This window comes from Indicator indicator, chromosome 19, assembly GCF_027791375.1.
Source record: "Indicator indicator isolate 239-I01 chromosome 19, UM_Iind_1.1, whole genome shotgun sequence".
Classification (NCBI taxonomy): Eukaryota; Metazoa; Chordata; class Aves; order Piciformes; family Indicatoridae; genus Indicator; species Indicator indicator.
The window spans coordinates 7465662-7489795 of NC_072028.1; the positions used below are offsets into that span (position 1 = coordinate 7465662).

General features: G+C 36.3%; 1 protein-coding gene across 1 annotated transcript in view; it reads left to right on the forward strand.

The window, feature by feature from the left end:
• The window catches only part of USP10 (ubiquitin specific peptidase 10), a 35048-nt gene extending 11185 nt beyond the window's left edge, over positions 1–23863 (forward strand). The window contains exons 5-14 of the mRNA XM_054389485.1: positions 3937–4028; positions 5766–5875; positions 6345–6400; positions 7763–7866; positions 8607–8706; positions 9962–10142; positions 14191–14356; positions 19404–19548; positions 20776–20841; positions 23601–23863. Of these exons, the coding sequence (XP_054245460.1) occupies positions 3937–4028; positions 5766–5875; positions 6345–6400; positions 7763–7866; positions 8607–8706; positions 9962–10142; positions 14191–14356; positions 19404–19548; positions 20776–20841; positions 23601–23788 (1208 nt within the window). The 3' untranslated portion in view covers positions 23789–23863. The remainder of the gene's footprint in view (positions 1–3936; positions 4029–5765; positions 5876–6344; positions 6401–7762; positions 7867–8606; positions 8707–9961; positions 10143–14190; positions 14357–19403; positions 19549–20775; positions 20842–23600) is intronic.
• The last annotated feature ends 271 nt before the right edge of the window (positions 23864–24134 follow it).

The window sequence follows — 24134 nt, forward strand, 5'->3', positions numbered from 1 at the left end:
TTTCTGCACTTTCACTATTAGCTTGCTGGTTTTGCATAGGAATAATCTGCATATTGTCACTGTAGCTGATTTAGGTAGGAGTTGCATTGATGCAATTCCTGTGATTCAAATGCTTCTGATTTCAGTACAAAACATTCATCTGAAGATATAAATGCCATGTAATCAGTGATTTGCTCTGTGGAAAAAGGTGACTTTTCTTCGTTGTCTGTCCTTATTTTAGTGTTCTCTGTTCTGTTTGGCAAGTCAGTGCTTTGTTCATACACCCACGCTTTATGATTTCCAGACAGATCCTTTTTTGTGTTGCATACGTGTTTCATTTGAATCTTTCTGCCTATCATAGCATCATTGTCTAAGAGTATATAGTAATCCTGTTTTTCAGAGGTAGCTGACGACTGTGTTCTTTGTTTCCTGTGTGGCTGAGTTGAGATCCTGGTGTTGGATTCGCTGGGAATTCACCAGTTTCAACTCATGCCAATGGGAATATGTTTTTGACCACAGGTGCCACAGGGTGCTAAACACAGGTAATATCCAGAACTAATGTGTCTTGAGTTTGGCAAGCAAAATGAATCTTCTGATGAATCTTCTGACTTAATGTTGGAGCTCTGAGCCTTGCTGCACAGTTTCTGTTTAGAACAAGTGCTCAGGACACCAGAAGTTAAGTTACATTTCATTAATTAATTTCCAGGGCATAGTAAGGTCTCTACTTGTAAAAAATCAGACTCTCAAACTTCACTTACCACATTTCACAGTTAGAACCCTCTGATGGTTAGTAATGCCTTATAATAGTTTTCTAAGTAAGGTAGGGAAATAAGTGACTGGAAAAGCAGCAGTTCTTTGGATAGTCTCTTAACTGTTCTTGGTACCTAGGAAGAATTTCAGTGAGAGAATATAAAGGATTTTCTAAATCATATTTTCTTGCAGTGTTTTTATTGTGGATGGTGGAGTTAGTGCACATAAAATTTGTTTACAGGAGGCAGAATTTCAGATGAGTTGAAGAACACAAACAGTTAAGCTTTGACTAAATCTGGAATGATTTTAAGTTGGGAGGAGGTGAATCCAGTACATGCAAGAATGGAAGGGTGCACCAGAATAGAAACCAGATGCAACATTACAGTACAAAGACCTGTAATAGTTGATAATAGTGTTAGAGAATAAAAGGATTTGGAAGTACTAGGGAGTTGATAAGTGTCCTTAGTAAAACTGAAGAAGACAAGAGGTTTTCAGTGTGTTTTAATACCAATTTACATGGAAAAGATGAAATGTAACTATAGCTGTTGTTGCAGTTGAGGACTCTGTGAAAATGCTGGTCTTTGGGCATTCTCAAGGAAGATGTGACAGTGCAGCAGGAAAAACAGAAATAAGATTTGAAAACTATACTCTTTGAGCAAACATGGAAAATTTGGAGTTAACTTTCTCTCCCATTGTTGGAGTGATAATGGATGTAACTTCAAAAACATAAAACAAATTAATAAAGAAGATGATCCACTGCTCTCACAAGACTGCAGTGAACAAGACAAGAATTACTTAAATTTGTAACAAAGGTGTTTCAGTGTTGCATAGTGGAAAAAAAATTTCTTACTGACAAAATTTTGATAAGCTCCTAGAGCAAGTAGTTGTGGAATGCAGGCATGCAAGGTTTGTTTTTTTTTTTTTAATAAACAGCCTCAGAATTTTTATCTGCTGTAATATCAAATTGCATTCTTGCAGAAAATGGTTTCATGTGGGGTTGTCCAGCAGTGTGGTCCTGGCATTTGTTGTCATTGTCCAGATTTGAAGAAATATCTGAGTGGCATCCTACTTGCCAATAATGACCTCAAGCTAAGCAAGAAATTGATGTCTTGTAGCGCTTAATGTCTTCTGCATGGAGACCATGTCCACATGGTTTCTCTTCCATTACACTTTGGACTTGCATTGGTAAGGGTAGTACGGTGGGATTTTTTTAATTCAGCAGGTACTTGTGGTAGCACCACTTGATAAATGAACTTCAGCAAAATCTATAAACAAAATTTATAAACATTGTGTTGTTCTAGATATGGTCTCAAACTAGGGCCATATTTCACATGTCAGTACCCACCAAAGGCAATGTGAATTCTTTCTGATTGGTGACCTGTGCTCTGTAACAGGTGGTTTGTTTTTTTTTTTATTTTGAGAAGATATTCTCATGGTAGTAAGTGTGTTTTTTCTCCTGATCCTCTTGTAAAAAGTACTTCTAGTTACTGTGCAAATGTTAGATGTGAGGTGAAAATGTGATATTGAATGTAATTGTAGTACAAACAAATAAGTCTTCACGTTAAAAGAAATAACTTGCTGTAGTTGCTCTAGACATGGTTTACAAAGCACTTTTATGACCACAAGAGGATGCTAAAGATCCTAGTAATATTTTTATTAAGGACAATACAAAAATGGGGGAAAATACAGTTGAAGTAAAAGGCTAAATAATTTATGCCCATTTTTGACAGTGCTTAGCCATATTAACAAGAAGATTGTAAGTGTGCACAACACATTTCAAACTTTTTACTTTAACAATATATTCTGAAATAGAGCATTTGTAAATTAATAACAAATGTCTTTCAGCTCTCACAGAAGAATGTTCATCTGCATCTGTGCTAGATGATAACGTTTTCCCTTTTGCATCTTTGTTGTCTGCCCTTTCAGGTGTCAGAGTCTTTATGTAATAGAAGGCTGATTTGAATAGTTTCTTTTTTTCAACATGTTGTTATTTGATTAGAACTGGTGGTGTCAGCAGGAAATACGATCCTGCAGGTAAAGAAATAGTTTGGAAGTAGAAGGACATGAATTTTATTTGTCATTCTGTCACCTTCTCAGAAATACAATCCTGCAGGTAAAGAAATAGTTTAGAAGTAGAAGGACATGGATTTTATTTGCCATTCTGTCACCTTCTCAGCTTAGTTAAGGCTTTGTGCCTCTGTTTTTTCACCTCTGTCACATTATCTTGTCTGTTTGTAGATAGTCCTTCTAGTGAACAGCTCAAACTCTTTATGCAGTGTAGCATAAGGGCTTCAGGTGCCCTCACATGTATTTTAAAAATAAATAACCCCTTTGGTAGACAATTGCTGTATTTACTTGCATTTTTCGCTCTATCTCATATACCTTCTTACCTTACTTTGCAAATTTAAAATATACCAGATCCAATATTTTCCTTAAACAGTTTTTATTTAGGTACCTAAATAACAAGTCAGGCTTCCTGGAAAAACTCCCCTTGTTGCTCTCAGTTTCATAGCTGAGACAGACTTATTTATGTGCAGTGCTTTCTAATTTTTAAACTTTGGCCAATGTTAAAGTTCTTGAAAGCAGGATAAAAGCAGGAATTCTATTATGCAACCCTGCATTATCTTTTAGATTTTTGGAAGTCTTAAACTAGCAAATAAAACATAGTGTTCTGAAGACCATGTTAACATCTGCCTGTCCTGGTTGCACTGAGATGTTGGTTTGTTGGGGGTTGGTTGGTTTTTGGGGTTTTTTTTGTAAGATAGTGTATGTTGAAACCTGGAAACTGAGCCTGCTCCATCAGTTTCATCTGTCTTCAAAGCAGAATTTGGAAAGTACTTCATGAAATTGGTGGCAAGGGATTACAGTTGATGGGATTTTGCATCTCTCTATATATATCTATATAAATAAAAGTATCTGGTGTTGGGAAAACAAAACTAAAACCAAATGGATCTTCTCACTTTTGCAACAAAATGATTACTTTTTGTACAAGCATTCTCCTGATCTGAATTCCAGGATGTCTTCAATTGAAGAAACATGTCTGATTTGAAATATGACCAGTGTTTAAATGGAGTGAAAAGTATTTCCTGAAGTTCCTGGGAATCTTGTAAATAGATTTGAATTATTTTGTAATGTGTCAAAAGACTTTTTTTGATGGCCAGCATGTGCATTTTGTTGATATTCCATGTACTATTTCTCATTCTGCAGAAATACTGGAAAATGTAAGGCTAATACATAAACCAGTGTCTTTGCAACCACGAGGGCTGATCAACAAAGGAAACTGGTGCTACATCAATGCTGTATCCTTACCTTGGAAAAAATTAATTCACTTAAGTTAAAATTTGTATATTATATCTGTCAAAAGCTTTTCTGGATTAATCTGGTAAGTATTTTATAAGACTGTCTTCTCATATCCTGCTGCCATGGTTAAATTTGTTTAAGGGTAAAGCCAGGGATATTTTGGATATTGAATCTTGTGTCCAGAGTTGGTTTCACAATCCTGTTTGCAATTTGTCTCCTTTACTTCTGTCAGGATATTTCAAAACTGTAAGTTTCTTGTGACTGAAAACCTTCTTGGCATTTCTAGTTATGTTTACTTAACCACTTAAGTTGATGCACAGAGTTATTTCTCTTGAAGTATCCTTACTCTTAGGCTTTCTTTTGTCAGTTTAGCAAGTGGATGATTTGGGTTTCAGTTGAGCAGATTGTTTCTGTTGTATCATTTGTGTAAATGAAGAGTTTAAAATAATCCTTTTGTAAATGGGATGGAATGTTGGTTTGCTCTTGATGTATTAGGATTTTATTCCCCTGCAAAGTAACTTCACCTTGGGTAACAGAAATCTTCTTTATTCAGTGCTGAATTAGTGTCAGTCATTTCTCCCAAGTAAGAAGAGGAAACATCCTGAAGTTCTGCCAGGGCAGGTTTAAGTTGGACATGAGGAACAATTTCTTCTCCAAAAGGGTTGTCAAGCCCTGGAACAGGCTGCCCTGGGCAATGGTAGATTGAAAAGCTATGTAGATGTGCTGAGGGACATATTTTAGTGGTGACCTGCCAGTGCTGGGTTAATGGTTGGACTTGATGATCTATTAGGTCTTTTCCAACCTAAACAGTTCTATGACTGTTTTATAGTTTTATTAGTAATAACTGACCTATTAATATATCTCTATCTTCTATGTTAGCAAATGACAACATACTTCTCCTGCTAGCTCTGCTAGTGAAAAAATTCCATTTTCAAGACAGATCATTGTAGAACCTAAGAACCTTTTTCCAGACCAGCTTTGAACTTCAGCTTTTATCTTACGCAATCAGTTCTTTACTTGTCTGATTGTAGGCATTAGCTCTCATTTTTTTGGTATTAAAATATTACATGGGAAACTGTTACTCAAGTTTTGCACACTATAGAGATCAAGTTAACGTATCTCTTAATTATTTGTTGCGTCCCTCCAGTCTTCTAATACATTTTCGCTCTTCACTGTTCTCAAGTAGCATTGATTTTGATATTTTACAAGTATTTTCTCCTAACATAAACTGTACTTTTGCTGGTTACTCCAAACTCTTCTTTACACATAGAATGTTTCACATCACAGTGGGTTTGTCTGGTTTGGTTATGGGAGTGAAGCATCAACTTGAACTTTTGAAGTCTGTCAGCTGGCTTCTTCCATTCTTTTCAGGAAACATGTTGCAGGTTGTCACTTGCCCATATTTAAAATTGTCGAGTTCATAAAGTCTTTCCTATGAAAGTTCTTTTCCTCTTCTCCTAAACTGAATGTTTCCTTCCCCTTTAATTAAATTCTTTGACATTATTAAAATGTCAGTGTAAACACTGTGTGCTACAAGATGCCAGGATTTTTTAGGTTAACTTTTATATCTTATTAATTAATGCTGTAATAAAAGTCCACCTGTCCCAATTTAAGTATTGGATTGGTCTACATAACAGAGAGTTAGCTATGTTTTGCATACCATTTTAATTACAATTTAATGTTTGGTTAATGTGCAGCTTATATTGTCTGACTATTTCCTTAATGCCCCTGGATAGACTCTGCAAGCTTTGGTTGCTTGCCCTCCAATGTATCATTTAATGAAGTCCATTCCAATGTATTCAAAATCGCAGCGGCCGTGTACCTCAACACCAATGATAGACAGTTTGTAAGTAGATGTTAAAGAAATCATCTGTGATCTGACTAAGCTTGTTCAGAAATACCTAACAAGTGATTGTTTACTGCAATTGTTGGAACTTGATTTGTACCCAGAAGTCTCTTTTGTGGTTTGGTTTCGGTTTGGGGTTTTTTTTGGTGGCTTTTACAGTGAACCTTGGTATTTTACAGTTGCTCGACTAGCGCAGGAAGATGCTTTCTGTCGCCTGAGGAATAGCACTTTTAAAGCACTTAATACGTGAAAATGACCCATGAGAGTGGCAATACTAACTTAACACCTTGGTTTCATTAGCAATGATCAGCTTAATTTTTGTCTGAACTTTACTCAGACTTTATTAAGATACTCTAAATTTTTATTTCTGTTTGCCAGTCATTAATGACAATGATCTAATTTTTATTATTTGTCCTTTTAAGTCTTAACTTGTTGCTCATGTCTAGTTGTTCCTTCCCTTCTGTTTCAGTGTTCGTTTAATGAACGAGTTCACTAATATGCCTGTACCTCCTAAAGCAAAACAAGGTGAGTGGGAGTAGGGGGAGGAGACTTAAAATCTTAAGAAGACTTTGGGGTAAGGATCTCTGTATTGTGTGAAGCACCTTTAAATACAGGTACTTGATCCTTTACATATATTTTTGGACTTTGAGGTTTCTCAATGCCTTGACAAGATTGCTGTTGCTTTTCTGTCAGTGTTAAGCTTTTCATTATTGGTGATTCATGTCAAGAAGGCATAGGTGTTGCTCTTTAAAGTTTCTCTTCTGTGGGGTAGATGTCATGTACAAGTACAGCAAGAGTAATTTTTATTTAAAGTTAGCTTAATTGTTGAAATGTCTTCTAAGAACATGCCATTTCTAATAAAATAATTTGAAACTCACTGTATTTAACTCCAGTCTTTTCCTTACAGTTTTTCAGCTGTTTATCAGCTTGCTCAATTCTGTGCTTCTTTAGTAAACAGGCATGTTCATTCAGAACAAAATGGGGCTATCATAAGTCTCTTTAGTGGTTAGACTGCCTGCAGGCATTTTATCATGGCTTTTAATTCTTCCCCATCCTGTGCACTGTTTCAGTGTGAAAACTTGAGGTGTATGGTTCCTGTTAATAGGTGTTTATGAGCAGTGATGATCATGTAGCCAGAAACAGGACAGATTTTGATGGAAATAAAAAACGAAACCTACAGTATAATTTTAATCTCTAACCCAAATCTGTTGTGTTAGAAATGTATAGAACTAAAAAACAGTTTCAGGAATGTGTTTATGTAACATCATAAGAAACTATCACAAGGAGCTGGTTCTTCCAGTGATTTCCAAACAGTTCAGACATTTCTGTGGTTTGCTGCTTAGGTTTTGTTTCTGTAAAACAAATTCTGCTGTCTTATGCAACTTGTTACACTTCTAGGTCATTTTACTGTGTAGTTTTCAAATACAATTTCTGAGGCCTTTATTGCCATTAGGTTGAATGTTCTGTCAAAATGTTGCTTGTTTAGTTGTTTGGTTTTTTTTTTTCCCTGCAGTAAGGATAAGTGATCTGTTAGAATTACAAGTATATAAAAGATTTAAGGACATTCTTTGAATACAAAATAAATACAAAAATTTTAATGGAATTGGGATTGGTTTTTCATGATGGTTATGGATATTCTTGTTAATCTTTAGTGTTGAAGAGAGTACAAACTTTTCCAGACCATCTGTAAGTGTGTAGGGTGACTTTATGGGTAAGCGCTGTATCTTATGAATTCCAAGCTTGAGTCGCTAAAATTGTATCATAACTATTAATAAAAAAATACTTTTGGATTCCAAAATCTAGTGCTGTATGAAGACAATGTTAAGGTATAAGATAGAAAGACTAACATATATTGTTATTTATATATATTTCTCTTTTACCTTGCAGCTTTAGGTGATAAAATTGTGAGAGACATCCGACCAGGAGCTGCCTTTGAACCTACATACATCTATCGACTTTTGACAGTTATAAAGTCAAGTCTGTCAGAAAAGGTGTGACTTACAAATCTTTTACTGTTGTAATTTCACTGCAAGGCAGTCACTGTTCTTAAAACAACACAAGGCTATGCATCAGGTTCTGTGCCTAAATGACACTAAAATCAATCAATTTATAGTTCATTCTAATGAAGCTTGACTGTCTCAAGACGTAAATTATAAGATACTAAATATAAGTTTGGGGGTGTCAGAATAGTGACAAAAGTACTATTGGAATGGAACATACCTTTATCAAGAATATAGCTGTTGATTTATGTTTAAGAAATGAGCAGTTGTTCTTTTCTGCTTGGGATTCAGTTTGGAACTGTTGAAGAACCTTCAAAACACTGTTTCAGCTTTAGTTTCTATTTAAAGAAAACACAGTAATTCAAACCATGTTTTGAATTTGCCTTCGTCTGAGCACAACGTTTAATATTATATTAAAAGGAAACAGCAAGAAAAAAGTAATTACTAACTCGCATCTTAAACTGAATTTGTGGTGGGACTAATGCAGAAATGCTTTTATCCAGGTCAAGCCTGTAAAAGGTTTCAAATTAAACAGGTTCTTTTTGAACTGATTAAAAATCAGGGCTTGATACAATACAAAGGTATACTGCATTTGATTTGTCTTGAACTGAATAGATGGTAAATGAGTTAAATTAGTAGCAGAAAGCTAGATGTTCAAGTTATGAAACTTCTGTTAAAATGAAAATGTGAAAATGTCATAATTAAAAAAAAAACAAAAACATTTTATTCAGGGCAGACAAGAGGATGCTGAAGAATACTTGGGATTTATCCTCAATGGACTACATGAAGAAATGCTGACCTTAAAGAAACTTCTCTCTCCACATAATGAAAGTTAGTGGATGTTTGGGGTTTTTTTTCTATCAAGCTTCATGTGTTTCAAATATTTTTTTTTTGATGGTGTTTCTGTAATAGAGTGTAATGTTTGGCATAGATGTTGAGCTAGGGGTAGAATGTCATGTTTTAGGGGACTCAAAGACATTAGCAAGTAATCTTTTGTTCAAATCTGACTCATGAAATGAGTCCTTTCTGTCCAGTGTACAAATAACCTGAAGTGTTTCTGGGTATTTTGAGAAACATTATTATTCTGTAAGTATTCTGAGTGACAGTAATAACTCATATACCTGGTCCTTCTAAACAAGAAATTTCTGTATTACAAATGGTTTCTGAGCTCAACTGAGCATTATTTAAGGCTAACTCATGTTGACCAGTCTTGTCTTAAGCACAGGAGTGTTTGTCTGCTGTGCATAATACCTGCAATGTCAGTGGTTTACTGGGGTTTTGGCTCTCTCCATGGTAGTTCCAAAATACATCATTATATATTTTCACTGATCTTTAAGCCACTCAAGTGGAAACTTCTATATTAATGGCTAATTTATATCTAATATAAACCAGAACATAGTAAATTATTTCAAAATTCTAACTGACAAAGTTGGAGAAAAAAATTCTTTGTAAGAAATCTTAGCATTTGTATGCAGAGTACAATGCCAGTTCATTTTATAGTGGCTTTATGTTTGAGTCACCTATTAAAAATTAAACAAAACACTGTTAGTCTTAGCCAGGTATAGAATTAAGATCACTGGTTATTCAGTTTCTCTGTAATAGGCTAAGTTCTTCATGATATAAAATGATTGTTCCATATTTTGTTCTTCAGCTGTGTGCAGTTTATAACCTCCTGACTTTGGCACTTGCAAAGAAAATATTTGCTAAGCCTTGGGTTCCCTGTAAAATATCTCTGCAGAAAAGGAGTTGTATTTAATAATGGCCATAATTACGTCTCCAGAATAAGGCTGGTCTTTCTAATTTTCTACCCCATAAATTTACTACTAAAAATATATCAAACTTTGTTAGAAAACTACATCTGTTTGCATATACTCAGAAGTGAGATGCATTCTGTTAATCCATGGATGTGTCCAGCTGTGAGTGAGCCTGAAATATTTTCTCATTTACATACTCAAATCTATGAAATCATTTGATCCTCTGAAGATTATTTGTATTTTGTTTCTTTCCTTTCAAATTCTTCATCTGTATGTATGTTTTATTGGAAATAAATAAATAGTTGCCTTTTTTTTTTCTTCTGCACTTTAAGAACTCTCTGTTTCCAATGGCCCTGAGGCTCAGACTGTTCATGAAGAAGAAGAGCAAGATGAACAAGGGGAAGGCAGCGAGGATGAATGGGAACAAGTGGGACCTCGCAACAAATCATCAGTCACTCGACAGGCTGACTTTGTTCAGACTCCAATTACTGATATTTTTGGTGGTCATATAAGGTACAGTGCTTTTTCATAACACATTGAACTGCACACTGCTTTGTCTTCACAAACCACTTTTTCCTCTGCTTTGTTTTCTGTATTTTCACCATTATTGGATAGCTGGATGGAAGTAACTGTTAAACAGTTTGTTCAGTTCAGGAAAGATAAATGTTCTACCATGAAGTTTTCGTTAGGCAAGAGAGCTCAGAAGAGGAGTAGAATGATCAGAGAATTGACCAATGGTCAAATGATCCTATGATTTTTTTATAGTGTCTGAATTTTTCAAAGTGTTTTAAAAGAATAGAATGTTTAGAGAATAAAACCCCTGAATTTCATATAGTTTGCAGTATGTATGCTTTGTATATTAATGTCTTAATGCCAAAGAACTTTGGAGCTACTTATTTTTTGTTACTTCTGAAGGAGTCTTGACTCATATTGTAAATAAGGATACAAAGGGCTAGTGAGATTTGTTAAGAATTAAATCTGGTCAGTAAAAGAATGAAATAAAATAGTAAACGTCTGGTTTTTTAGACACTTATGTTTCCCAGAGGCAGGAAGGTTATGTGTAATAGTTAATGTTAAAGGCAAAAGAAGTTTAGAAAAATGTTGATTACTACAAGATGTAACAGGAGTGAAAAGAATGTGGGACATGACTTATATTCAGGTCTGAAACCAGCTGAAGGCAGAAAGTAGATACTGACAGAATATTTTTTTGTATAGGAAGACTCATGACTTGTTGGGAGCAATGTATAATTTAAAATGAAAGCAAGGTAAACACTTGCTAAAAACATTCAAAACAAAAATGCTAGACTTGAAGAATTATTTTTAAATTGGAGACAGACACTTAATTGCTAGGGTTTGACTCCCTGTGTTGCCAGGTATTCAGTCTAGAGGTGTGAACAATGTGGGCTAGTGCCTTCTGCCTGTGAAATGCTCTGAAATGATTCTTCTGGGATTTGAGTCAGACAGCTGGCAAATAAAAGTATATTTTCCATAGAAATTGGCAAGCAGATGTTTGTAAGTATTGGTGAAATTCCACCTTGATAGTGCATGTTCGTGTACTCAAGGTATTTTTAATAACCTTAGTAATTTATCACGACCAGAATCATTTAGATCTCTACATGATTCCTTTAATTTATAAATTAAGAATACCAAGAGAACACTGTCTTCTGTGGAAGGCTATAGAAAATGACATAAAACAAAGGTAATGCTGAAAAAAGGCAAAAACTTGCACTGACCGTCAGCACCACTTTATTTAGCCTTCAAACCAGGTCACACAATTTACTTCAGCAAGTGTTGTGATGTTGGAAAGCTCCATCCTGGGAGGCTGAGGGTGGAGATAGGAAGGATTGAACACAGAATTACCAGTAGAATTCCACTAAACTGAAGCATCCAAAATTGGAAAAATAAGTGAAAAAAGCAGCTAGGAAAACATGGTTTGAGTTGGCATCTTTTGGCTTGGGAAACTTTAGGCTGTCCTCTTGAGGCTTTAGTCGTCTATTAAATATCTATTTAGGCATAATTGCTTTAAAGTGAACAAAACAAACAAAACCAAACCCAGCAGTGTTCCTTAGCAATGTGAGACTTACACATTTAAGCATGAAGGTACATTTCTGTCCGGATCTGCTTTGTTCATGTGCAGAAGTCCCTTTTGACTTCCAGCTTGTGTGATTTTTCATATACTTCTTATGCAAGCAAGCTCACCAGCCAGACAGAGCTCTGCTGAGTGTTTCCCTAAGTAGCATCAATTTTCCCCTTCAAATGCAGTGTTACGGTAAAAGAAGATACATCAGTTACATCGTTGTAGGTTAAACAGGATAGCAGTGGGCAGTGCCTGTTTGCTGAAAAGAATCTTACCTTAGAGTTCTTACAGTACTTGGTCCCTGCTCAGTGCAGGGTGACTGAACTAGATGACCTTTGGAGGTCCCTTCCAACCCAAGCCATTCTGTGATACCTGAGAGTAATCATTCATTGAAATGGTGCTTTTTCCTCATGGGCAGTTGAAATTAGTGATTATTCTAATAAGTGGCATTGTCACAGAAAGTCAAAATCCAGCAAAACTTTTGCTACCAGATGAATTTCTGCATATCTTTTTGAAGACATGTTTGTTTAATTTCTAATAAGAGGAAAAAACCCAATTCCTTAGCATAGCCTTTTCAGAATATTATTAATATTATTAATTAAACATTTAATATCCAGGCCTGAAAACACTTGGAGCCATTTCTGTTGATCATTGCACTAAATAATGGTTAGTTTAAAAAGCTGCTCCAAAAGCAGCAAGCCCTACACAGTAGAGGGTTTGTTTGTCAAAACACTGTGCTTGCCATGTGTTGAAGGTTTTGTCCTTAAATATAGCCAAGGAGGAAGTGTTCAGCTGAAATAAAGATGCTACTGTTTTTCATACACCCTCTTTCCTTTCAAGGATATATATGTGCCAATATAAAGATGCTTGGGCTTTCCGTTGATGCTTCAGGGCTTTGCCTATGTCAGAGAGGCTCTTTAGATAGGAGTTTGCAGGACAGACATTAAAACTGTTAGCATTTAAGGTATGACCTGGAGAAACCTCAGTGTGGCTACATCAATTAGAGCTGTGTTAATTATCTTACTACTTCCAAGCTTCGTAAGGCACTCTAACAAGTGTAGCAATATAATAATTTCTTTGGATGTATAAACCCACCTTTTTGTTGCAGCTGGAGCTTTTTAATGTAAGTGCTGCTTTCAAAATAGTAAAATAATTCTTGAGCCATGCTTGGTTTTAAGTTTTAAGCAATGTTTTAGAAAGAATAAAATCAAGAAGAATCCTCTTAGTGCAGTGATGTTGTGGCTGTAGCGTATTGTCTCATTGCACTAAGAAATTATCATCAAGCCTATAATCACTGCTACTTAAAGGCTGCAACTGAATGCACTTCACAGACAGAACAAAAAAAAAAAAAGCAGGAAACGTGTTTTCATGCCCTAGGTTGTTACTCCTGCCAGTTTTCCAAAAGGCTTCATTTTATGGACAAAATCTGGAGATGGGAAATGAGGGGTGGAAAAGGAAATGCCAGCTCTCGATGGAGGATAGTTTATATTTCCTATGACAAGATTTAAGCAAACAATACAAAATCACTGAGAAATTGGTCCTAGTGAAGTGACTAAAAAGTTTGTGTATTTTTATTGGTAAATGCAGAATCAGTTGTAATTTTTACTGTAGAACATGCAGTTAGAAAAGCACTTAGTATTTTCATAGAATCACAGAATCATTGGCTTTTGAGGCTGGAAGAGACCTTTGAGGTCAAATCCAGCAACTCTCCTAGAGCTTGCAATCCCATGACTGCCGCTAAACTCCTACTACTAAACCATGTCCCTCAGCACCACATCCACGCGTCTTTTCAATCCCTCCAGGCATGGTGACTCCACCACCTCTCTGGGCAGCCTATTCCAGTGCTTGATAACCTTTCTGTGAAGAAATCTTTCCTAATATCCAATCTGAACCTCGTTTGTCACCGCTTGAGGCTGTTTCCTCTTATCCTGTCACTTGCGGCATGTGAGAAGAGACCAACCTGCACCTCATGCCAGCCTCCTTTGAGGTAGTTGTGCAGGGTGATGAGGTCTCCCCTCAGCCTCCTTTTCTGAAGACCAAACAACCTCAGTTCCCTAAGCCATTCCTCTTAGGACCATAAGACCTCATAAGATTTTTGCACTGCTGAAAACGTTTGAAAACAAAATTTCAAAACTTTAGCACAAAAAGAACCCAATGGTGAAATATTTTTAAATACACTTTCGAAATTTTGGTATTTCTCTGGAAACTTTCGTTGCTTGCCCAATAACTGTTTTTAATCCTTGCATAACTAAAACAATTCAAATATAATTCCCTTCAATATGCTCTAAGTGGATGTGAAAAGAATTCAAATTGCAGTCGAGTGGATTCAGGTGGTTGAAATTTGTGGTTAACCTTTGTATTTGTGTTGTTTTGGATTAACGATAAATCGAGTTGCTAAAGCAGACCAGTTCATTGTCACTGAGAAGTTGTGTATTGTTGAAAATGACTCTGTTTTATTACAGTTTAACTTTTTTGTTTCCATAGATCTGTTGTTTACCAACAGAGTTCTAAGGAGTCTGCCACACTGCAACCGTTCTTCACCCTGCAACTGGATATCCAGTCAGACAAGATACGTACAGTTCAGGATGCGTTGGAAAGTTTGGTGGCAAGAGAGTCTGTCCAGGGTTATACCACAAAAACCAAGCAAGAGGTGTGTTCTCTTGACCCCTTTTTACAGGCAAACATTAAGGTTCTTAAAAGGGATTTTATACAATTCTTGCTTTACAAATAGTTGCTTGAATATTTATGTTAACTAAAGAGGTACTAAGCTTTTCAGTGCCATGGAGTGGTAAAATGTATTGCACTTGAACACAGATGCTGAAAGGAAGAGAGCAATCTCTTAAACAAAGCCATGCCTGTAAATAGGTGTATTTTTCTAAGATGATGTAGTAATTAGATTTAACTGCAGTGGATGTTAAATTAACAAGGCAAACTGTGGTAATAATATACCTTTTACAAAGCTTTTAGCTGATCTTAACAAACTAATTCCTGGGGATTGCCAGATGTTCTTAGTAAAGAAGCAGCTCTTCAGAGTATGGTTTGAAAATACACTCTAGCTTGAAGAAGAAAACTTGTAGCAGAATATTTGGATGGTTTTCTGTGCAGCTATCCTCAATGGGGTTTACAAGTCAAAAATGTAAATGTTCGTTGATGGTAGGCCTGGTAGAAGGCCATCTAAAACCTCACAAAAACATCTGTTCATCACTACCTTTCTCTGGATTAATAATTTGAAGTCTTTCAGTAGCCAGTAACACCTCCATCCAGTGTCCTTGGCACTGTATTGACTGGTTTGCTGTACACAGGCCTAAAAATCCCCAATTTGTTAGTAATACTTTGTTCAATTTTAGGTCATCAAGAAAAAATACTCTTCACAGTTGGAGGGTTGGAGAGTATCTGGAAAAGAGCAATCAAAGTGAATGGCAGTATAAAAGTTGATGTAAAATGAATGAATAAAGGGAAGAGCTGTTTAGCATCAAGAAAAAACATGAAAATGGAGAAATTGAACCAGATGCAAAAAATATACCAAAGGCTGCTCTGAAAAGTAGAAGAGCGATGACGGAACTAGTCCTATCCCTATTTATTTACTAGGTGTTACCTGTGATGCTTGTAGCTTTTGCCTTGCTGCTTAAGAGAAGGCTGGAGAAATACCAGCTAGGACTTAGATTGTTATCATTGATTCAGAGGGGATGGAGTGGAGATCTTCAGGCCTTGAGATTCTGTCACTAAGTACCAGGATATTTTACTCTGTTTATTTTAGTGTAGCTCTGCAGACTTTTAAAATCTTCTTTTTCAAATAATGTCATATATAATACTCATAATTGCAACAGAAAAATACTTCATAGGTAGGAAAGCATGCATTTGGCATTACAGTTTGAGAACTTGTGAAAAAGGGTAATAAACTGACATAATACACTTCATTAAGGTATTGTCTTGCTCCTTATGGTGTGTGCATAAGTAAAGAACATCTCTGATGTGCATGGATTGCTCAGGTGGGAATTGAGTGTGCAGTGTTTGGGTGGGTTTTGAGTTGTAGATACTCTCTCTGACTTGAATTTTTGTCTGTAAGTTTTTAAAATACTTTATATGAGAGTAAGATTAGAGGATGGACCATTTTCTTTGAAAAGCTAGAGATGGATAGCTGGACTTTGTCTGCCTTTGAGACTCAGTAGGAGTGTTGGAGAGAATTTATTTCTCCAGTTGTCTTCCATACGAACTAAATGTTTGCAATGCAAGGTCATCATGATGTACCACAAGGATTTTGTTTGCTAGTCATACATCGTTTGGTTTTTACTGTAGATGGTTTTAACTTCTTTACTGACAGCCCAGTGCTCAATTATGGGTTTTGGAAGAAATGGGTGTTCAAACTAGGTGCTGGGGATTTTGTCTTATTTATATTTTAGCATGCAAATGGAAATATAAGCATTCACAATGTCTTTCAGATCTTTTTATTCAAAAGAAATTAAAGTTGGAATAAAGTTGTATTAAAATTGTAGTGAAAACACTGAACACGTTGACTGTAGAACAACTTTAGGACTTTGAAGACAATAGTTCTCAAAGCATGTTGCAAAGAACTATTTCATCTCCGTTGTACAGAAGGGCAACTCAAGACTACTGATAAAGCCATTAAAATTAATTGCTGTCCTTGTTGTCACCTACTTTGTGTTCTTTGTAAGTTATAGGCATAAACAGTAGATATGAAAAGAAGAATAATCCAAATATGTGAATGATTTCTCTTAAAAGTTTGTTGTTTAAGCACTTTGAGCTGATTTTGAATTTCCTATGTGTTTGTATTAAACAGGAAGTCAGTCAGATTTTTTGTCATGTTTAAATTAATTAGACATTTTAAATTAAAATAGATGTTTAAACTGGAATGGCACTCTTACGCTGTTTCCGACTCAGTTTCACTTGCTCACTAACATTTGAAGAAAGTTATTTTTAGTATTGTAGATCAGTTTGTTAAAATCTTGAATATTAAACAGATAATGTCTTGGGTTTTTTTAAAAGGCTCAATTTTTATCTTCACTACAGTGATTTTCTTTTCAGTCTCTTATTCCCTACTTGCAGACCTGCTCAACTTTTCTAACAAAAGTGAACTCTTGAGTAACAAACTGGCCTTACCATGTTTACTTTTCCAGGTTACCTTCCACATACTCCTTGGAAGGAGTCTTCACATCCCGGGGAGTTCTCAAACTGCTCCTTGAGGATCTTAAAAAGTGTTTTCTTGGGACTGTGAGTCATGGTCACTAAACAAACATTTGTGGCACTTTTGGTTGGTAGCGTTGCTGCCAGAAATCAGGGCCCCTTCACACAGTCAGGACAGCAGAACATGGCTTATTCCTCAGCTGCTGCTCTTCAATCTGGCACTGTCACACAGAACTGCTTTGATCTGTGGTTTACGCTAACACAGCACTGTGCAGCTGAGGTGCAGGCATCTGTTTCTCTCTGCCAGCTTGGTTACTGAGGGTGGAGAATGGCAGCTGCTGAAACCACTGCAGTGACATTCTTCAGCATCCTCAATTCCTAGGAGCTGTTAAATTCTTTTGCACAAAACTCTGAATTCAAAGACTTCAGGTTTGAGATTTAGAAGACTCAGTACAGGAAAATCTTGAGATAATTACAACAGGATGACTCAAGTGCATATTTTTTCTTTATATAAAGCCTTTCTGGATTTAGGCCCTAAAAGCAGAAGCTTTTCCATGCTCCATGCTATGATGTGTGGAAGATGCATTCTTTCATGAGTTCATGGGGGAATTGTGTGAGCTTCACATTGTCAACTTCAAGAGTTTGTCTCCTAACTTCTTACACTGTGGGTTATTTCCTGTTACTTGAGAAGGTGGGCAGCAGCAAGCATGCAGTTGTTGAGTGGAAAAGAACAGAGTCCTGTTTGGCTCGCAGGGTTTGAAAACAAACAACAGAAACCCCGCCAAAAAAAAAAATCTTCTTGGTGCTTAGTGAAACTGCCACTGCTGCCCCAGGGATTTGATGGGTTTTGGATGGAGAAAGGCATATTTTGAACTGTTAAGAGGCAGGTGTTGAGGGTTTTTGTTTGGTTGGTTTGGTTTTTGTTTTTTTTTGTTTGGGGGGGGTGGTTTTTGTTTGTGTTTTTTGTTTGTGGGTTTTGTTTGTGTTTTTTGGTTGGTTGTTTGTTTTCCCTACACTTTGTAGAAACTGGTTTTGCTTCAGAATTTCTTCAGATCCATGAAGAAATCAAGTACCCTACAAAAGCTGCTTGTGTCAGCATCCTGAGAGATTTTGAGGAGATGATAATTTTTCCCAATGAGTTTCTGTTCCTCACATAGGTTCTAGCAGAATCAGTCCCTGTATTGAAAAACAGTCAGAGGTGTTTTATAATGAAGAGATTTTTCTCAGTTAACTGCTTTACAATTTCCCTCATTCTTTATATTTTGAGAAATGTTTTTATGTCATAATTTCTAAGGCGGCAAAACTCTTGAGTTCAGTTTTTGGTTTTCAGACAGTAACATTGCAGATTGTTTGGTTAAAATTATATAAAAATCAATATTTAATAGAAAAAATAGTGAGGTTATAACTCTTATTTTTCTCTTTGAAATTTCTTCAGAACCACTTGAAGAACCCAGCATACTTTGTAAGAAAGAAAAATCTTTAATTACTGATCTCTTCCATGAAAACAGCTGATGATGATGCCTTACTCATTTTTAGGTAGCCTTCATAACAGCTCACTTTGTTTTTCAAGGGACTTCCTGAAAGACAAATGCCTTCTTTTTAATGCAAAATTGGACTGATGTGTAATAATTTCTTACTCTTAATACATTAATCATTGTTATTCCCCATGTGAATTTTAATGATGCCCTTGTGAGAGGTTATTTTTCAGCACTGGTTTAGGATTCTGTTGATGAGAAGGGAAAAATAAAGATAGTACCAGTTAAAAATGGAGAAGTTCAGTGTACAAACTAGTGTTTCAGTGCCAGGAACGTTCAGGACACTCTTTAGAAGTGACACAGCAATGACAGTTTGTAGCAAAGCAGTTGCAATACTGCTTTTGTCTTTGAATCTGTATTTCTGGAGCATTCTTAAGATAAATGTAGATTTAGGTGTTTACACCAAAGTCTTTAGTTCAGTACATTTTCTTTCTAAGGATTCTTTTTGGATTATAGATGGTTTACCTATTGAAAATTAAGAAGTGATTGGGATTAGTTCCTATTCTTCCTTCTATTCAGTTTGTTGTAAAAAGGTGTCAACTTTTAGAAATAAAATATCTTTTTCAAAACCTTTTGTGTGAGGTATTGAGGTGTGGTGCTCTTGTCCTCTCTAATTCTCAGGTCTCTGAAATCAGCAGCATGTTACAAGTTGATTAAAGTATAATAGCATGTTGAGAATTGCTAATCACCCAGCTGTCATGAAGGGACATGAGGTTCCTGCATTAGGATCTCAAGCAAGATGGGTTCATTACTTCAGTACCTAAATATCTCTCTCACTCTAACACATGTTCTGCTGAAAGTATTGGATTCTCCTCTTAGACAACACTTGGGTTAAAGATCCAGTGTGCCTGAAGTCATAACTTCAATGTTTATCATAAATTGGTACAGTAATAATAACAAATTGTGCATTTCTGCTAGTATGTTTGAAACTAAATGCTTGTTCCTCATTGAAGGGAGTAATTTTTAGCAGTTGACAAAAAATTACAGGTTTTCTTCATCTTTCTTCTGTGTATGTGTTAGGTGGAGATCAGTCGAAGAGTGACACTAGAAGAACTTCCCCCTGTTCTTGTTTTACACCTCAAGCGGTTTGTATATGAGAAGACTGGTGGATGTCAGAAGCTTGTCAAGAACATTGAGTATTTTGTTGAACTGGAAATTAGTAAAGGTAAAGATTTTTTTTTTTAAACAGATTTTTTTCCTCTCTTTAGGGGTACCTGTGTTTCAGTTTTCTTTCTTGTGCGCAGGATTTCTTTTCCATTGTTACCTGGAAATGTAGTAATTTGGATTAATATCTTGTATGCTTTTCTTACCTTTTTTTTTCTTTTTTTTTTTTTTTTTACCTACATAAAAATATGTTTGGGTTTCTGGGTTTAGTATTTCCAAACCTGACATTGCCTGTATGTGAGTTTGGGCATTCATTTTGCAAAGAACATTATGATAAAAGATGTTAAAACTTTTGGCACATCCTAGGCATTAAATTGGCCAAGTAAGAGCTTTCCTACTGATTTAAGGAGTAAGGTTATAAATTGCTGAGAACAAATACTAAAGTGACCCTGTTGAATGAGGGGTATATCCCTACAGAAGACTGTTGCCAAGTAATACTAGGTATTTTTATCCCAGAGTTCATTCACAAAAGTGACAAACAATGGTAATATATGGTGGCTGATGAAAGCAAAATGGTGTTTCATAGAAAACGCAGCCTGAAGGTAGCCAAGCTATAGTTCAGTGGTTAAACAATAAGGTTCTGTCATTTGATAAATACCTTAAGAGGTACTGATTATATAAAGTGTGAGAGCTTGCATATAACCTAGCATGAGAAGCTTGCCAAATTAAATGCATTTTGTTTCCATCTGACACATTGACTGCTAGCCAGCCAGTAGCTCAAACAAGGAAGAACGGTTAATGATTATTTATACCTCACGTGAGATATGTCCCTTGTTGGACAGTAGCCATTTGTTTTGCTTTATATTATTTAAAAAGTTTCCTCAAAGAATATAAATTTGCAGAACTAGTTCAATTTGCCTTGGGTGACAAAAATCATTATAGTATGACTTGGAATCTGAAGTAGTGTTTTTTGTCACTGTTTGACAGCAGGAATGAAAGGAAAAAAAAAAAGTCTGATCTTTTACCCTCTTTATTTTTTCTCCTCTCTTCAGTATTTTTGATGGTATTTTTAAACCTATAAATGTTAGTGTTCAGCAAACCTCAGAATTCATAACCTTGATTACCAGGTATCAGAACCATGACCACTCTTTAAAGTGCAGAACATTTTTTTTTTTTTCAGTTAAACTTTTATGGTAGTGTTGGTTTCTCTGCGAAGTAATTGATCCCTTTCAAATGGAACTTCTAAACTTGCTAACTATTGCCTTTGTGACTTTTTTTCCTCCTCCAGAGCTACTATCTCCTGGTGTGAAAAGTAAAATTTTTAAAGGCCAAAGAACCTACCGGCTCTTTGCAGGTATTTTATCTATATGCCTCTAGTCCCTCTTTTGCAAGTACAAATTCTGCATATGGAATTCTAGAAACACTGGAGTTTCCTGCATTATATAAACTATTTTCTCTTAAATTACAATTAAGTAGCTTGTGGGTGTCAAATTCTTGTATTTAGTGGGGATTTTTTGCATGTGTACTGATACACATACATAGTTACATCTGTATTTATGCATCTCACTCATCCAGCTTTGTACAACTCCAAGGTTTTGTAACAGATCCACCCTGAAAAATGCCAGCAGAAGCTGAACTGCAGCTGCAATATAACTATCCCTAAAATACACCACATGTTCTTAGAATAATGTTTCCAGTGTCTTTTAAAATGACTGTTTAAACATGAGCTCTGCATCCCTTTGAACCCTCAGGATGAGTGTTGCTGGCAGAGTACAAAATAGCATATTGTAGGTGGAACAGTTTAATTTGGAGGAGATGATGATTTTTATGTGAGGAAATTATGTTTTTAAGAGTGTCTGTGATGTATATGAAATGTCCAAGTTGGTAGTTAAAATTGGAAGCTCATGTAAGAATTCAGAAGTAGCATTTTTAATAGCGAACAAAGCACTCTGAGCAGTGTTGAATTTCCTGAAGTTTCAAACTCCTACACAGTTTATGATTTACACCTGCTTGTTTGTGTTGGCCTCAGGAGAACATAATAAACTGGAGAGGCGAAGATCTTTAGTTCTCCATCACCAGATTTGTGCCAGTACTGATGGCCTTATGTGACTTGGTGGTTTGGATCCAGTTTTGTGACCGCTGAGGTTACAGAAGGAAATAACATACCTGTCTCTTGTGGAAATTCAGGGCTGTTTCTGGCAGTGTATTTTTTATTGATAGTGGTTTTCATGGGACAAGTTCAAACAGTGTATTTAAGGTGGCTTGAAGGTTACTGCTGTAATTTTCTTCTAACTCCTTCTGTGGAAAAGTACAGTGTTTTAGTTTCCTGTCAGTCCAGGATTTCTCATCCACAGAAACTGAGCTTGTTAGATGAATTGTAAAGTAGTGAAATAAGCTTTTGAAGAATTAAATCTCAGTTATCATGCAAAATTTGCTAATTATCTAAAAATAATTTTAAAAATCAGTAATTCAGGTTTCAGCCACTGTAAAAAAAAATCAATTCCCAAATTCCCCCAAATGTATAGTTGTTGGATATTCTGCCTCTTTGCTTTGCTGAAGTTTTTCTTAAAAGTTTATTTTAATAGGAGTGTGAAGAAACTGAGGTATGCTTGAAGTGTGTTTCCAGTCTGAAAGAGTGTAAACAATTTCAGAGTTGCATATTTCTGCTCTTATGTTAAACACAGCAATTCCTTCTGGTTTTCATTTTTCTTAGGACTGAGAACAAGTTAAATGCAGTTTTTCTTACGTGCATCCTTGCAGTTACATACATAAAATCTCTTCTATGTGGAGGCAGTTGTCACACCTAGCACAAAGCTCAGCCTTAACTTTGGGTTGGGTTTGTGCAAGCAGAACTGAGACATTCTCCAGAAGTGTTCTGCAGAGAAGAATTGAGGAGAGCAGCCAGTTTGATTCTCTTGGCAGTAGCAGAAAATGACAAAAAGCCTCAACAGTCAGAGGGAGGATAACTGGGCTTTGTCATCCAAGTTAGTTGGCCTTTTTTCTTCCCTTGCGTGAAGTTGTGTGATTTTTTTTTTTTCTTTGCCATATGGAATACTCCATAGTCCTCCCTGATGTTTTTTTACAGATTGCTACATAATTTTACCTGATAACTTAATTTTTTTTTTTAACAAATAATTTCTAAAGAACACTGCTGCTGTTAGAAGACAGAGCAAGTGTGGTGCTTGGAATGTATGGCAAAGCATGGCAATACCTGACATAAGCTCTGAAGGGTATTCTGCACTGTTGTGATGCAAATCCTTCCTGGAAGATCTCGTTGGAAGTTCTAAAAAGCAATTTTGATACTTTTTTGGTTTTAATTTACTTAAACTTCCTTTTAGATTCATGAGCTTTAGTATGGAGAAACCGTACTGGAGAAACACTACTACTAGTACACACATGGTGGTTTGGCCCTGGCTGGGGCCAATGCCCATCAAGCTGCCCTGTCATTCCCCTTCTTAGATGGAGAGAGGAAAATATAACAAAAGGCCTATAATAAGATACATTTTAATAATGTGTAGCAAAAGCAAAGGCCATACATGGAAGCAAAAGCAAACAAAGATGTTATTCTCTACTGCCCATCAAGCCAGAGGATGTTCAGTCACAGGGCTTCAATACATGTAGTGGTTGCTCTGGAGGACAGGTACCATCAACAACTGTCCCCACACTTCCTTCTTTCACTTAGCTTATATATCTGAGCTGATGTCATATGGCATGGAATACTGCTTTGGTCAATTTGGGTCAGCTGGCCTGGCTGCGTCCCCTCCCAAGATCTTGCGCACCCCTCAGCATCCTCTTATGGCAAAGGAATGTTGGGTGCTAGGCCCAACAGTAGCCAAAGCACTGGAGTGTTGTCAACACCCAGCTGCAGCACTGCAGAGCACAGCACTAGAATGATGCTCTGGGAGAATGGACTCCAGCACAGCCCAACCCAATGCAACAGAGCATCAAATGGAAGCAAGAACTAAACTCTTCAAGATTCTTACTTAAACCAGATCCTGTCATCTGACCAAACCACGAAAAGGGCAATAATTTATTTTGGTTTGGTTGGTTACCTTTTCAGTGGGTATTTCCCGTTGTAGAAGGACTATGTGCATCACCAATCTCTCTTTGCAGTTGTCTATCATCACGGAAACAGCGCAACTGGTGGCCATTACACTACGGACGTCTTCCAAATCGGTCTGAACGGCTGGTTACGTATCGATGACCAGGCAGTGAAGGTGATCAGCCAGAGCCAGGTGGTGACACACTCTGCAGAACGCACAGCCTACCTCCTGTACTACCGCCGGGTTGACCTGCTGTGAAACCTTGCCCTCTTACGCTGTGTGTGCAAGATACCTGCTTTGTAGAACACCAACTATCACCAACTTTTTTTTTTTTTTCCCCCTCTCCTCTAAATGCTCTTTGGAGTGAATTTTTTTTGCTTCCCCACCCTCCTCCCCCTTTAGTTTCTTTTATTTCTTTTGTTTATTGTTTTCATGTTTCTCCCCCTTGCAACTATGGGATAGAGTGATAAAGGAAAAATGCCTTGGGTTTGTGCACAACATAGTTTGTGTTGACTTTTGACTTTGCAGAATGAAGTCACTTGCTTGAAAGACTCAGTCTTGTGAATTATGAAAACACAAACAAATAAATAAAAATCTGAATTAA